This window comes from Antechinus flavipes, chromosome 3 (assembly GCF_016432865.1).
Source record: "Antechinus flavipes isolate AdamAnt ecotype Samford, QLD, Australia chromosome 3, AdamAnt_v2, whole genome shotgun sequence".
Lineage (NCBI taxonomy): Eukaryota > Metazoa > Chordata > Mammalia > Dasyuromorphia > Dasyuridae > Antechinus > Antechinus flavipes.
The window spans coordinates 167379363-167394291 of record NC_067400.1 but is presented as its reverse complement, the minus strand read 5'-3'; the positions used below and the strand labels follow the sequence as shown (position 1 = coordinate 167394291).

The window sequence follows — 14929 nt, the reverse complement described above, 5'->3', positions numbered from 1 at the left end:
AGAGACTTCAGCTCAAGTTCAAAACCACTAAATGGCTCTGGGACTTGATTTTATCACTCGTAAGATGAGTGGGTTGTTATAGATGGTTTCTGTTCCTTTCTGGCTCTAAAATTCTATGATCGTATGTTATTCCTATATGCTTTAAAAGCCAATGGAAAAGTGAGGGGAAAACATTTGGGGTGAAGTAAGGAACACAGAATATTGTCCTAAATAAATGTGTCCCTTAGTCTTTTTTTCTCTTAACCAAATAGATAAAATACAAACCTAATAAATAGATAATTTTGGAGATAATTACTCTTTGTTCTAGAGAAGGTATTATCATTTTTTTGCATTGAAAAGGTGGTTCTATTTAATAGAAATCTGATTCACACATAAATTTTTAGGAATGCATTTATTGTCCAATTAGAGGTACACCCAAATTCCTTACATACTGAACTTTATAGCTTTATTGCCAGGAAAGGAGAGCATGAATCCCCTATGGCAATCTGTGAAGTCTTTGTTTTGTTCATTCTTAGCTTGTTTTCAATAGTCACCATATGAGGCAAGGAGATGTACCAGTTTCCTGATGTAACTGTCCTTCCCCCATTCTAATTTACAATAAATCTCATATTCATTTGGGAGGGAATTTTTCTGATCTTTTATTCTAATTTGTTTTCCAGCACACCAGCGCTGGTGCCGAAGGTTCTGGCCAGGCACTAGCATCCCCTGGTTCCTGTCTAGAAGAATTTAGAAGTGCACCCTTCATTGAATGCCATGGTCGTGGGACTTGTAATTATTATGCAAATGCTTATAGCTTCTGGCTTGCTACTATAGAAAGAAATGAGATGTTCAAGTAAGTTCAAGAATTTTTCTTGATTTTGGCCTTCCCTTTTATTTCTATATCACTATTAATCATCAAAAACCTATTGATACATACCAAAATAATAATCTAGTTAGTTATAAAATAATGGAGATGGCTGCTTCTTCTTTTGTCATATAGGATACATTTGCCTCAAGGGGATCACAGAAATACATCCTACAACAGGCCCGGGCCTGATATTGATATGCTTACCTCATCACTGTTCAGATACTGAAACCAGAAGTATATCATTTCCTCTAGATGAATCCAATAGAAATTGATCTAGTATAGTTGAACATAGTATAGTTGAACATACTCTAATATTACAGATTTTAAAATGAAGTGAAAAGCTAACACACATCTTGAACAAATTTTTATTGGAGGTTTTCATTACCTGGGTAACTTAAGTTGATTTTTGTTTTGTGTCCTCTGAGTGACTTGGCAAAAGATATTTGTAAATCATGACCATAAAAATAATTTCTGGACAAATATACCAATTTTGGCCAGAGAGAAAAGAACTTTTATTTTCAAGACCAAAAATTTTTACCTCTACAACAACTTTCCCTAGTGACTGATAACCTCATTGAAATTAATTTGGAGTGTAGCCCAGTTACTAATGGACAGTAGCATATAATGAACCCTCTATTCTTAATTTAGCACCAGCTGCAGTCTGTGTTGAAGCAGAGGCAGAAGGCTGAGGGAGATTGAACAATTACTTACTGTTCATTCCTGAAATAAATACTTCTCACCCCTGGAGACAAGTCTTTCTGCTTTTACCAAAAGCAATACTTTTGGGGAAAAAGTCTGTGAAGACCTGCTATACTTCTGTCTGCTTGCATTCTAGGGCAGAGAGAATTTGCATAAAGGTAAAATGTTCTCTGCTGATTATACTTCAGCAGACAATTCACTGACACACAGGCCTAATTTATAGTTGATGCAGGCATTTTTGAGGTACCATCAAAAACTAACATTGACAAAAAAGACACAATTTAATTTGAGATGGAAATACTAAATTTTCATAATCATAAAAATAGGATCCCATGAAAACAATAAACATATTGATGGGCCACTAATGCTAAAATTTCCTGTTATAATATTGATAGACATTGCTATCAATGGATTTGATTCCATGATTCAGAAAATATGAATTTTTTTTCGATAAAAATGTTGTGACTAAAAATTTATTATTCCATAGATAACCAGGTAATAAGGTTCCCCAAAGTTAGGTGGAGTGGTCCTTCAGCATTTGGTCTGTATTCAAAGCTTCTCCCTCTTGGCAGGAGCTACCAAAACTTGTGCAGCATTTGTGTAACCTTGAAGGGTCACTTCCATGCAATATTGGAAGATATTGATGAGACTTTAGTAGAGAGTCACTTCTGTGTCACTCTCACTTCTTTTCCATGATGAAATGTTAAGAGTGAGATTTTGTTAAGGGACTTTTGTTTTTTTGTCAGGAAAGGGAATACCTTCAACAAGTCCTTGAAGTAGTTCAATCTGGAAGCAATAACTCAATTGAAAATGCTTTCAGAAGGAAAACCTATTACAATGAACCCCAAAGGGCTGATTAGATTCATTTGATGCATGCCATGTTGTGTCCATTTCAAAAACAGCTTAAACCAAGGTGACCAAAATTCTAGAACTCCACACTTTGCTTACATAAAGGTTTTTGTTTTGATGAAATTTGACCCATTTCTAAGCTTCCAGTATGTAATAATTTTAGCTGTGAAATAAGGAGGAAATTTCAGGAACAATGTATATGGCACTACCTATGTAAACTTTAAACAGTCTAAAAATAATTTGGCAAAACCATTTTCAAAGTTCTTGATTTTAACTTCATTCAGACATTTACTGATTCCTTTCTAAGTGCATGAAAACATGACCATTACTGTGAAGTTGTCCCTCTCCTAAAGAAACTTACCTTATACTCTAGTTGAGGAGATGTCTTAGGTACATATAAAGTTGAATAAAGTTAAGCAGTTTATAATCAAATGCTCTATGAATTATATGGATAATAAGTACTCAAGGTATTTTAGAATCAGGAAAATTTCCTACGGTTGTTCAGGAAAGTTATACTGGAGATGATTGAGCTGGACCTGAAAGATGAAATGCTGGGTGGAGAGGAAAGTAGGGCGTATTCCAGCAATGCATATAGAAAAAGTAGAACTATCATTGGGGAAGAATGATGGACAATGAAGAGAATGGATTAACTTTGTTGAATAATGGGAGGGAAGGTAAAAGAGGAAGGTTTGGGCCAGATTATGAATGTCCTTGAGTACCAGACTAAAAGGGGTGGGTGTTTTTAAACCAGAGAAATCCACTCTAATACCTTTTTGCCAAGAAATCCCCAAGGGAGAATATTGACAGACTATAGTCAATAGCATTACAGAGCCTGGATATAATTGAGCCACTGAACAACCACAAAATTTTAAACCCAAGTCTGACATACTGAGACTAGATGTTTCCATCAAGTTATTCCATTAAGTTCAGTCCTCCTCAGCTTAGATGAGGAGACCAGTCTCTAGAGGTTAACTGACTAGCCTAACATACATAGCAAGTAAGACTTTGGGGTGGGATTTGAACCCAGTTGACATCACATTCAATACATTCAAAATATTGCATTCCTTGTTATTTTGTAGTTTTTAGTTATTTTGTGGTTTCAGTCATGTCTGACTCCTCATGATCCCATTTGAGATTTTCTTGGCAAAAATACTGCAGTGATTTTCCAGTTCTCCAACTCATTTTACAGATGAAGAAATTGAGGCAAAAAGGGTTAAGTTACTTATTTGCCGAGAGTCTCACAGCTATGGAAGTGTCTGAGATCACATTTGAACTCAGGAGATGAGTCCTCCTCACGCCAAGCCCAGCACTCTATCTACTGGCCCACCTCATTGCTTAATTCCTTGTTGTTTTAAAGAAATGTACATTTTCACCACTGTTTGAAATCCCTAATCATTACGTGACTCCTGAGAGCTATTTGTTTTCTTGATTACAGGAAGCCTACTCCATCAACTTTAAAAGCAGGAGAACTGCGCACACACGTTAGCCGCTGCCAAGTCTGTATGAGAAGAACATAATGACTCCCAGTCTCAGCTAACGTCACAATATGGTGCTATTCATTTTTTAACAGCAATGAACCCTAGAAATATATCCTGTGTACCTCACTGTTGTCGAATAAGAAAACAGTAAAGTGCCTTATAGGAATTTGCATAACTAACACGCCTTGCTTTATTGGTCCTCTCTACTTGCTGAAGAAGAAAAAAAGAGACAACAATAAGCTTCAAATATTGACATACCGAATGGCACTTTTTATTTAAGAAAAAAAAAGAAAGAAAAAGTCTGTGTGCTATCATGTACTGAGTGTAAAGCCAAAGCTCAGTCAGAAAAATCAAGAGGTGCTAGGAGGTATGCAGTGACTTACATACTGTTTGACTCCCCCTTGACATTTTTTTTATTATATTTAGATTCATTTTTGACCCCTTCTCAGATATAAATGTTGTTTATATCACTGTCTAGCTTTTTCCAAAATGGTAGGTCCTTTGATATGTACTTATTGTTCCTGTACAAATAATAGTAATGTAAAAAAAAAAAAAGGTTATGGGATTACCAAATATAATTAAGGAGTAAATAGCCATATCTTCCAAACCAAATGCATAAATTTATATCTCTCTGCTCTGTGTGGTACTATGCACCTGCTTTTGCAGAAAAACACAACTTTCCTGTGGAATAAAGATGGTCCAAATGTGGTCAGAAATAGATAGATATATATATATTTAGTAATTTATATAGATGTCAGCAATTAGGCAAATCAGGTTTTGGGTTCTAGTTCCACTATTAAAATGAAGCTTATATAAGTTTTCTTCTTTTCAGATTTGTTGTCCTTTAAGTGAGCTATGAAACAATAGAATATTTAATGTGAAACATCAGTTTTCTTTCATCATTCACTTAAATACCAAAATTGTATGGTGCCAAAGACAAATCCAGATTCATGGCTATTGTGTTTAATATAGTAAAACATGTACTTTGAGCTTGCTGTTTTTATTCTGTATTTAATATTTTCAGGGTTTTAAACACTAATCACACACTGAATGACTTGATTTTAAAAAAGAGGCCTTAATCTTATGAATATTTTTCATTCTCTAGATTGGTATGGAAAACAGTTTCAGTAAATCCTTATGGCTATATTTTTACATTTAAGCCATATTCTGCTCTGTCATTAATGAACTATTGTAAAAGTGGTTCTTACTGACCAAAGGAGAACCTGGGTATGTTTTTACAAGAAGTCAGAAGGGACCTTTGTGTCTAAAACAATATTTCTCTAGAAGATTCCAAAGATTTTTTTAAAAAAATAATAAGGCCATTTCTTAAAAATGTGTATTTCTTAAGAATTAAAATTTGTAATAAAAAATATTTGTGTAAAAAAAGAGCTTTAATTAATTTGTTGTTAGTGTTGACCCAGCGCTTTTAACAAGAAGTAGTTACTGCATAAACCATTAATAAATTTGCAAGCCTTTCATAACATAGATTATTTTTATTCTGCATGTCTTCCAAATATGTATTTTAAGGGAATTGTTTCATGAACTGCTGTCTTCAGAGCCTCTAGAGAATATGTATTAGAAAAGTCTGGTACTGCTCAGGTATCAATATGTATCAAATGATAGGCTATATCCAGATGTGTGGATTCCAAGTCTTATTTGAAGTAAACAAGAAAATGGGAGGGACACAAATTTATGCCATTGAGTTGTTAACTTTATATTTGGTTAAAATTATGTAATTACATATGGCAAAAGGTAGTCTATGGATTGATAAAGCATCCTCAAACTCTCATCATTTTATGGTCTATCCACATACATGTCTTTAATGGTATCATATCTTACTTTTTATACATAAGTTGTTGATAACACATTATATGTAGCAAAAAAAAAAATTCTGTCCTGAAGGATTTTACACTATAGAAACAAACAAATACAAAGCAAACTATATGCAGGATAAATAAAAAGTAATTAACTGAGAGAAAGTATTAGACTTAAGAAGAGTTGTGGAAGGCTTCCAGTCAAAGAAGACAATGGATATAAGGGAAACTAAGGAGATTATATATGTATAGGCATTGAGGATAACCAGAGAAAATAACCAAGAGATAAGTCTTGCTCATGGAATGGACAGGATGCTACTGTCACTGCTTTTAAGAATATGTTGGAGAGTAAAGTGTAGGAAGACTAGAAAGGTGGTAGGGGAATAAGTTATGAAGGGCTTTCAATGCCAAACAATGCATTATGTATCTGATCCTGAAAGTATTTTTCATAGCCATATGACACCCCTGAGAGAATATTAGTATTCCAATGGGCTTTTGCAGAAGCAAACATAGCAATACTATTCAGCTTCCTAAATGTCATCTTAATGTCCTCGATTTTGGTCCCAGGTCATTGACTCTCTATAGTGTGTGTCTAATATAAATATGCACATATAAATGCACAGTTGCACTAACATAGTGGATTGTCCACCCACCTACTTATCTTGTGTGGTCTAGATAATTTGCACATTTCATTTTCTTTTTTTTTTTTCAGTGTGAATGGTTAGACCAATTTTTTTATATTATTTTAGATTTCATTTCAGATATTTTAAAATATTCTGAGAGTATATGCAAGTAGAACAATTACATTTGTGAATGTAAATATTTAGAGAACATTTTTATGAATGGTGAATCTTTTTATTTGGACTTTGCACAGAGCATTTTTTGTGACAAGAAGGAACACCTTAAGTGAACATATATTTCTTTGTTTTGTATAAAGTTGTAGCCACAGTTTTACCTAGTAAAAATTAATTATGCACATGTAAGAAATCTCGATTTGAAGAGAGCTTTTAAGTTTTCATTATTGAAAAAACTCAAATCCTTTTAAAAATCAATAAAAACATAATAGGTTCTTATGTTACCTATACTCAGACTGTGTGACCTAAAGATGTAAGCTGTTGTGCAGGAAGTCATTTGCAAATAGCTGATTTTTTTTTTTGCTCCAGTGATGAAAATATGAAGAAAAATACAAAAGTGTTATAACCACTAGAATTTTGAGAGATATGAGATATTAACTATTGTGGGAGAACTTGTTTTTAAGGGATATTCTGATATTTTCTCTTGTTCTTGTCATGCTTAGAGATACCATGGCATAGTGGATAGAGTCAATTAGTCATTAAAAATTACCCAAAAAAAGCAAATGCTTTTTTGAAGGCTCCATGCCTTCAAGGAGCTCTCACTATAACTGGGAAGACATCATACAAATATTTAGCATATATGCCAAATATAATCAAATGGATAATTTATAAATACTATTCTTATTATCATGAAATATCAATCAATACCATGAACCTGCTGGCAAATCCCTTAATGAAATGCCTAGATTTTTCTGACATTTATAGTAGTACTTTCTTTTTATTAGTACCCCCCTTCTTTCAAGCTTTAAATAATGCCCAGTGTGTGTTTCTGTGTCTATCTATCTATCCATCTCTATAGATACATTATATATATGTACACATTACATACACACATATATGTATACATATATAAGTATTTTATGGTTTGTAAAGCATTACACACAAAGACATATGTATATACCAAAGGATGCTAAAGTCAATTGAATTGGTTTGTCAGAAGGAATTCTTAGGTGGCAAAGGTTACCAAATCAGAGCTTGATTTATTGGGGTTTTTTTAATGCATAGACTTAACTCAGGTTTATAATGCAAATTAGAATTAAAATGTGTTGTATATACATTTTTTGGTGAATCATTTGTTTTATGTTTTTACCAGCACACATGCATGTATGTACTTGTGTGTATTACAAATATACATAGCATCCATAATTCTTCAAGTTTTCTAAAGGTTTCACAACCCTACAAGGTGAGTTGGATAAATACTCCAATGCTCGTTTTACAGATAAGGAAGATGAGAGAAAAGTTAAATGACTTGCTCAAGATCGTAAAATTCAGATTTTGATTCCAGTTTCTGTATTCTTTTAAGACAATATTATGATGTGTCCAAAGTTATTCTATAAAGATTCTTAAAATATAGTCCCCCTGGCTTTAGGTTTGTTCCTAAATAATACCACATGGATGAGAATGTATCTGGTTTTTAAAGATTTCAAGATGTCAGAATTTCACAGGTTTTGCAATTGACTTTCCAGGAAACTTAACATTTAGATTCTTTCTCTTTATGGAAGTAGTTAGCTGGTGGTAGAGTGAATAAAGCATTGGACCTTTTAGCTAGTAAGGATTAACTTCAAATCCAGCCTCAGACACTAACTAGATGTATGATTCTAAGCAAGTATCTTTTCTCAACTTCCTTATTTGAAAATGATGATGTTAATAACAGCATTTACCTCCCAGATTATTATCAGGATCAAATGAAATAACATTAAATGCTGAGCACAGTGTCTTACACATAGCAAGTTCCATATAAATATTAGCTATTATTATTATTATTACTCTCTGAGTGCAAATCTGATCTCAGATATTTATTAGTTATATGACTGACCCTAAGCAAGCCACTTAATTTCTACTTGCCTCAGTTTTCTCAGCTGTAAAATAGGAATAATAATATTATTAACATTAAAATAACACTAGCTAATTTTTAAAAATCTGTTAGCAGAGTACATGGTAAATAGCAGGTTCTATATAAATGTAATTGTCTTTTCCCTTCCCTTTTTATTTCTCCTTAGTGAAAATGAAAAATAGTTGATCATTTTGGATTCTAAAGGAAGCATCACCATTATTGGGTCCCACCTCAGGTTTCTCCAGACCAAACTTTCTCTTAAGATGCTCAGGCATATATTTATTTTATTATTTTTTATTTTATATCCCAACTGCCCCAAGAAGGTCCCATTCTATGGTCTTCTTGATCTATTCCTTAAAGAGTGACTCTGCTGGCTCATTATTAGCTTTCTACTCTCCGCCTTTACCTTTCTTCCCTTCCTTTCTATTCTGTCACACATTTAAAAAGTGCCTATTCTTCAGGATTTTCTTCAGTTCTATTTTCATGTAAAATAAGTAAATAAACTTTTGCAAATCTTGGAGCATTCCACTCAGGATAATCATGTGGTCATGAACAAGTACTGCTGAATGCTTCAGTTTCCTCTTTTGTAAAATGAGAATATTGATAGTGTCTATATCATGGAATTGTTATGAGGATAAAATGAGATAATACATGCAGAAATTCTTTATAGACCTTAGTTGCTATATCCATTTCAATTATTTGGGAGGAGAAAGAAAATTGGGAATATCATTGAATTCTGGGAAATTCCCTTTACCATCTTGCAGACTGGGACCTGCTCTTCAATTTATATAATTTTAGAGAGGTGCCTGAGGACACAGAGATTAAATACTAACTCAAACTCCAATAGTTAGTTTGTTCCAGGGCTTTCTGACACTGAAGCCAGCCTTCTATGCACTGTGTCATTGTTTTCTTACTATCGTGATTATGTTTGAAGTTAAAAGCCCCTTCATAAACTTAGCCCTTCTGCGACTTTGCATTCTGTTACCTTACATTATATTTCTCCAATTCCCATTTGCCATGAACTGCCATCTGTAATCCAATGACACTGTCCTCCTCATGTTTCTGCAAACAAGACACCCCATCTCTGTCCACCATGTCTGGAATGCTCTCCTTCCTTACCTGTCATTCCTGGTTTCCCTGACTTTCTTCAAGTTCCTGCAAAAATCCCACCTTCCGTAGGAAGCCTTCTCCAACCCACTTTAATTTAATTTTCTTACTTCTATGGATTATTTCCAATTTTTGCTTGTTCGTATATAGTTGTTTGCATGTTATCTTCCTCATCCCATCATGGGCTCCTTGAGGAAAGGGATTGTCTTTTGCCTTTCCTTGGATGCCTAGAGCTTAGTAAACTGCTTAGCACATAGTAGGCATTTAATAAATACTTAATGGTTGCCTGCCTGCCTTAAAGAAAAAACAAAAACTAACCCAAGAGACATTCAACTCAGAAGCTGGTACACTGAGCATCTCTAACCAGCTTTCTCTGGGGTTTGGATGCCAGGGAGAGAAAGGCCAGAGCTGGCAGCTGGGCACTGCCAAGGTGCATTCTGACACTGGAATGTGTGTGCAGAAAGACGATGTCACCTTGACACAGCATCATGTGTTGCTATCAGAACGGATACAGCAAGTATTTTGGTCTCTCTCTTTGATACAGCCCACTCACAGCTCCCCCAGCCTATGCTTGCCTGCAGGGAGGCGGTTCATAATGTACTTTTCCTTCTCTCCTCCCTTCTGTCTCCATTCGAGTGGATTGGGGGGTGTTGGGGTGGTGGTGGAAGGGGATGCTCGTAGCTCTGAATCATTCTCACCATCGTCTCTTCCTGCGTGGGGAGTGTTTGCGGTGATTAATGCCTTTTGTGTGCTTTCTGGGTTTCTTCACTGTGGGTTACAATTCAGCGTGTTTCCCATTTTACTCACTCAAAATAGCAAGGAGCATTTTTTTTTAAAAAAGCTTTGTATCTGAATTACACCAGGCATCTGGTCTCCGCTCTCTAGCCTCATTAGAAATGAGGATGCAAGATTAGTCACATCTAATTGTTGAGTCACAATTTAATCATTAAAAGAAAGTAACTTTTTAGTTTTCAAAAGGATTCTTCTTTCTTCAACATGACTGACCCACTGGAACTCTGGTTTCCTCTTGAATGACCTCACCTGCTTTGTTACATGGCCTGAACCCATCCTCATTGGGACTGCTTAAATTTGCTAAGGAGTTGAAGTAGGGCCTCAATAGTGTGGATCAGTTGAATTTCACTCCTCAGATACAAATTCAGAAAAAGTATTTTTTCAATAAATTCACCAGTCACTTAACCAGTACCGTATTTGTTTTCTCTGAATGTTTATTGCTTTCTTTATTGTCTCTGTGGAATTATGCAGCTAAATTTCCTTTTTAAATTGCATATGATACCTCTCTCCTTTTTGATCTTAGACATAAGCCTAATTGGGGTGGCTAAAATTTCAGCAGCAATTCCTTTTTACTTAATATTTGAGGAGGCTGCCCATTAAAAGTTTATACATTTAGAGCTATTAGGGATCTCTCTGAGATCATCTAGTTCAAAGTTTCTTAAAATGGTTTAAGAATGTAGGGGTTGCAAAAAATTTGGAAATGGTAAAAAGGTTTCTGAATGCAATGACAAAAAGTTAATTCAGAATCAAACACATAATGACCGTGTTTTTTGGGCAGCATTTGCCTGTTTTACTTTATGCGACTTCACTGCTGCCTTGGTTCTGAATACATGACATGCACACTTTGCATTGCACATGCACAGCTGTCTGAAACACTTTGGCTCAGATTCAAGATGGGATCAGATAAAAATTTCTCAAATGAAAAGGGGTTGTAAGTGAAAAAAGTTTAAGAAGGTGTGCTGTAGTCCAACCCTCTAATTTTACATATAAGGAAACTGAGAACCCTGAGAGTCTTGCCAGAGGTCATATCACATGTATATCCCCCCCCCCAAAAAAAAAGGATTTGGACCTTCTAGCTCTAAATGCCTATGATCTTATGCAGAGATGTCAAACATATGGTATCCTCCGGCTTATTCGCCTCATTGTCAATGGGTCACATAAGGTCCACAACACTCTCAAGCATGGCCTGAACCAGATTAAAATGCAATAAGAAATATTTAACAAATTAAATAAAAATACAATGAAACAGATAATGCCAATATTCCTAAATCAATATATGGCCCATTGGGATCTTTATATACAATTTGATGATCCCCATTTCTATTTGAGTTTGATATTACTCTTCTTAGGAACCCAAGTCCTCCATCTGTAGGTCCAACAAATTTTCTGGATAATACATTAGCTTTCTTACTGGGATTCAAGGCTAAGTTCATACATTTTCTTATGTTAATAAAAAAAAGACATATGCAAAATGAAATATTTTGCTTTATGCATTTATGTGTAAGTTTCTTCAGGATTTCAAGGATCAATGATTTTGTTGATATATGTATATCCACTGTATCAGATCAGAATTCTTCTAGATTTAGTAGGCAATCTTTGAGAGCTGCTATATCTGGAAAATTCATCTCCTTGTAATGAATCTGATTACCAGATAGATTGATCAGAGTCCACCAATAATTACAATGTGTCAATTGCTGTGCTATATAAATACTTGGAATACAAAGGCAAAAACTTCATCTCCATCCTCAAAAAACTGATGGAGGAGACTGTGAAAATAACTATGTATATACAATATATAATACAATATAAATGAAAACTAAGCTCAAAGGAAAGGCAACTGAGAGGACCAGAAATGACCTCCCACAGAGGATGGGATTTGAGCGGAGTCTTTTTTTTTCTTTTATCAGTATTTTATTTTCCCAAATATGTGTAAAGATAGTTTTCAACATTAATTTTGTAAGATTTTGTGTTCAAAATTTTTTCTCTCTCCTTTCCTTACCTCCTCCTCCCCCCTGGAAAGCAAGCAATCTGATATAGGTTAAATATATGCAATTCTTTTAAACATATTTCCATATTTGTCATGTGTGCAAGAAAAATCAGATCAAAAAGAGGAAAAAACACACAAGAAAGAAAAATCAAACAAACAAACAAAAAAAGATAAATATAATATGCTTTGATCTGCATTTTCTCTTTGAATGCGGATGGCATTTTCCATTCTAAGTCTATTGGAATTCTCTTGGATAACCACACTCCTAAGAAGAACTAAATCTATCATAGTTGATCATCACATAAACTTGCTGTTACTATGTACAATATTCTCCTGGTTTTTTGAGATGAGTTTTGAGGGAAGCCAGGATGGAGTCAGGAGGAATATGAAAAATAGCAAATAAATCAGTGTCACCAAATCATCCATGATTGAGCACATAGAGTTGGAATAAAACATAAGACTAAAAATATAGGAAGAGATTAGTTGTGAAGGATTTTCCATGCCTAACAAGGGATTTTCTATTTTATTCTGGAAGTTACTGGGAGCTACCGATGTTTGAGTAGAGGTCAGACCTATGCTTGGATAGCTGAGTGAAGTGGATTGGGGACAGACTTGTGGTAGAGACATCAACCAGACAGTTACTTCAGCTCAAGTGGGAGGTGATGAAGACATGTGCCAGGAGGTTGGCAGTGTACATGGAATGAAGGGAACATAGTTGAGAGAAGTTGTGAAGCTAGATTTGGCAATAGATTATATATATATGGGATGCATGCCATGAGAAGCCAAGAATGACAACAAAGTTACCAAACTGGGTTGACTGGGAAGATGTCAGTACCTTCAACAATTATAGGGAAATTGGGAAGAGGAAAGGAATTGTGGGAAAGGATAAGGAGTTCTAATTTGATTTTTGAATGATGAGCATACCGTCAAAACCCAATCCATTCATAAAGCTTTTTTAACTGAGGAGGACTTGCTAGCTCTTGTGTTCCACTGATGTAACAATTTCCATGATGCATAAGACAGATACATTTGCAGAGAAACAAATAAGTTAGAATGTTAAAAATGCAATTGTAACACATTTTTTAAATTACCCATTTAACTCACTTTAACCAGCACTAGATAGAGAAATAGCCAGATAGTTAGTTGTCTTCTTTAGAGAGTACTCTGTGAGAATTATTCAGTTTAAAGTTGACATAAAAATGCTGATCTGCTTAAATAAAGGAAGTTCCTCAGTGGGATTTTATAGTAATAAAATCACAGATGCAGGTTACAAAAAAAGATGGGTTTCGATGAAAGGTTAATTTTAGAATGAGGTAACATTAGTAAGATGATTGAAGATTTATCTATAACTAAATTAACTCTACTATGGTAGCAGAGTGGCTAAGTGGTGAAGTGGATAGAGCACTGGGTTTGGAATAAAGGAGACTTGTCTTCATTAGTTCAAATCTGGTCTTGGAATATTTTTGTTTTTCATTCTTGAAGAGGACCATGATGTCAGGAAGGTGATGACATGACATGCTAGTGAATTGGGTTTAAATGAGGGAGAGCTGTGCAAAGTTACCAGTCTCACTTTCTGTTTCCAAGTCATTTGGATCCAGGGGCAAGATATTTATTGAGTGATCCTTGGTAAATCACTTAACCCTGTTTGCTTCAGTTCTTTATCTGTAAAAAGAGCTGGAGAAGAAAATGATAAACTACTCCAATATCTTTGCCAAGAAAAACCCAAGGTAGGATCCAAAGAGTCAGATGTAATCAAAATAACTCAATAACAATATGGTATTATAGAGAAATAGATTCAAGATTGTCTACACCAAATCCTTCATTTTCCTCAGAGCAGGAAAATGACTTGTCCATGTTCACTTAACTAAGAAGTGGCAGAATCAGAATTTGAACCTAAGTTTTTTGACCTCCAATTTTTTATTCTTTCTAATGCATCCAAGTGTTTTATACATTCATGCTTCCAATTGCATATTCTATTTAATAAATATATTTTCAGATATTCTAGTTTAAGGAAGAGCTTGAAGTTTTTCCCCCCTAAATCCTGACTGCATATTTAACTGTCAAATTAATCACAGGAGAGTTTTTGCTTACAATGTTGTTATAAATAGCTGGTTGCATTTGCAAGTGTATGCAGGGGTTGAGAAAACAGCAGACCATCTTCCTGGCTCATCTCACTGCTTTGGGATCCTGTGTCAGCTAATGTGTCATTAGAATCACGTGGTGGCAAATGTTCATCATACTATGAAATAATATCCAAAACAGAAGAGAAAACAATTCTAATGGGAGAAGGAAAAAATAAACACTTTCTAAGCTGAGAGTATCTTAATAGGAAAAAAAATGATTAATGTTAGTGGTGTGTGTGTGTGTGTGTGTGTGTGTGTGTGTGTGTGAGTGAAGCTTTTGTTGATAAATTAAGCTGTATGGCTCTGTAAACCATCACCCTGAGGCCTGCTGGTGAGAAAAAAAAATTGAATCTTCTCAATGCTTAACCTGAGATCACAAACTACTTTTGGAGCAAATAATGAGGCATCTACAAAAATACCTATACTTTTTTGTTTCAGCAATTTAAAAGCTACAACATGAGAAAACTATTTTTAAAGGACTAAATTTTTATACAGAGAGCTATTTACAATTCTCCCTGGTGTGTGTGTGTGTGTGTGTGTGTGTG

The 14929-nt window shown here is 34.7% G+C and overlaps 1 protein-coding gene across 1 annotated transcript in view; it reads left to right on the top strand.

Moving 5' to 3' along the window:
- Window positions 1-5358, top strand: part of COL4A1 (collagen type IV alpha 1 chain) — a 193773-nt gene extending 188415 nt beyond the window's left edge. The window contains exons 51-52 of the mRNA XM_051984186.1: window positions 660-832; window positions 3831-5358. Of these exons, the coding sequence (XP_051840146.1) occupies window positions 660-832; window positions 3831-3912 (255 nt within the window). The 3' untranslated portion in view covers window positions 3913-5358. The remainder of the gene's footprint in view (window positions 1-659; window positions 833-3830) is intronic.
- The last annotated feature ends 9571 nt before the right edge of the window (window positions 5359-14929 follow it).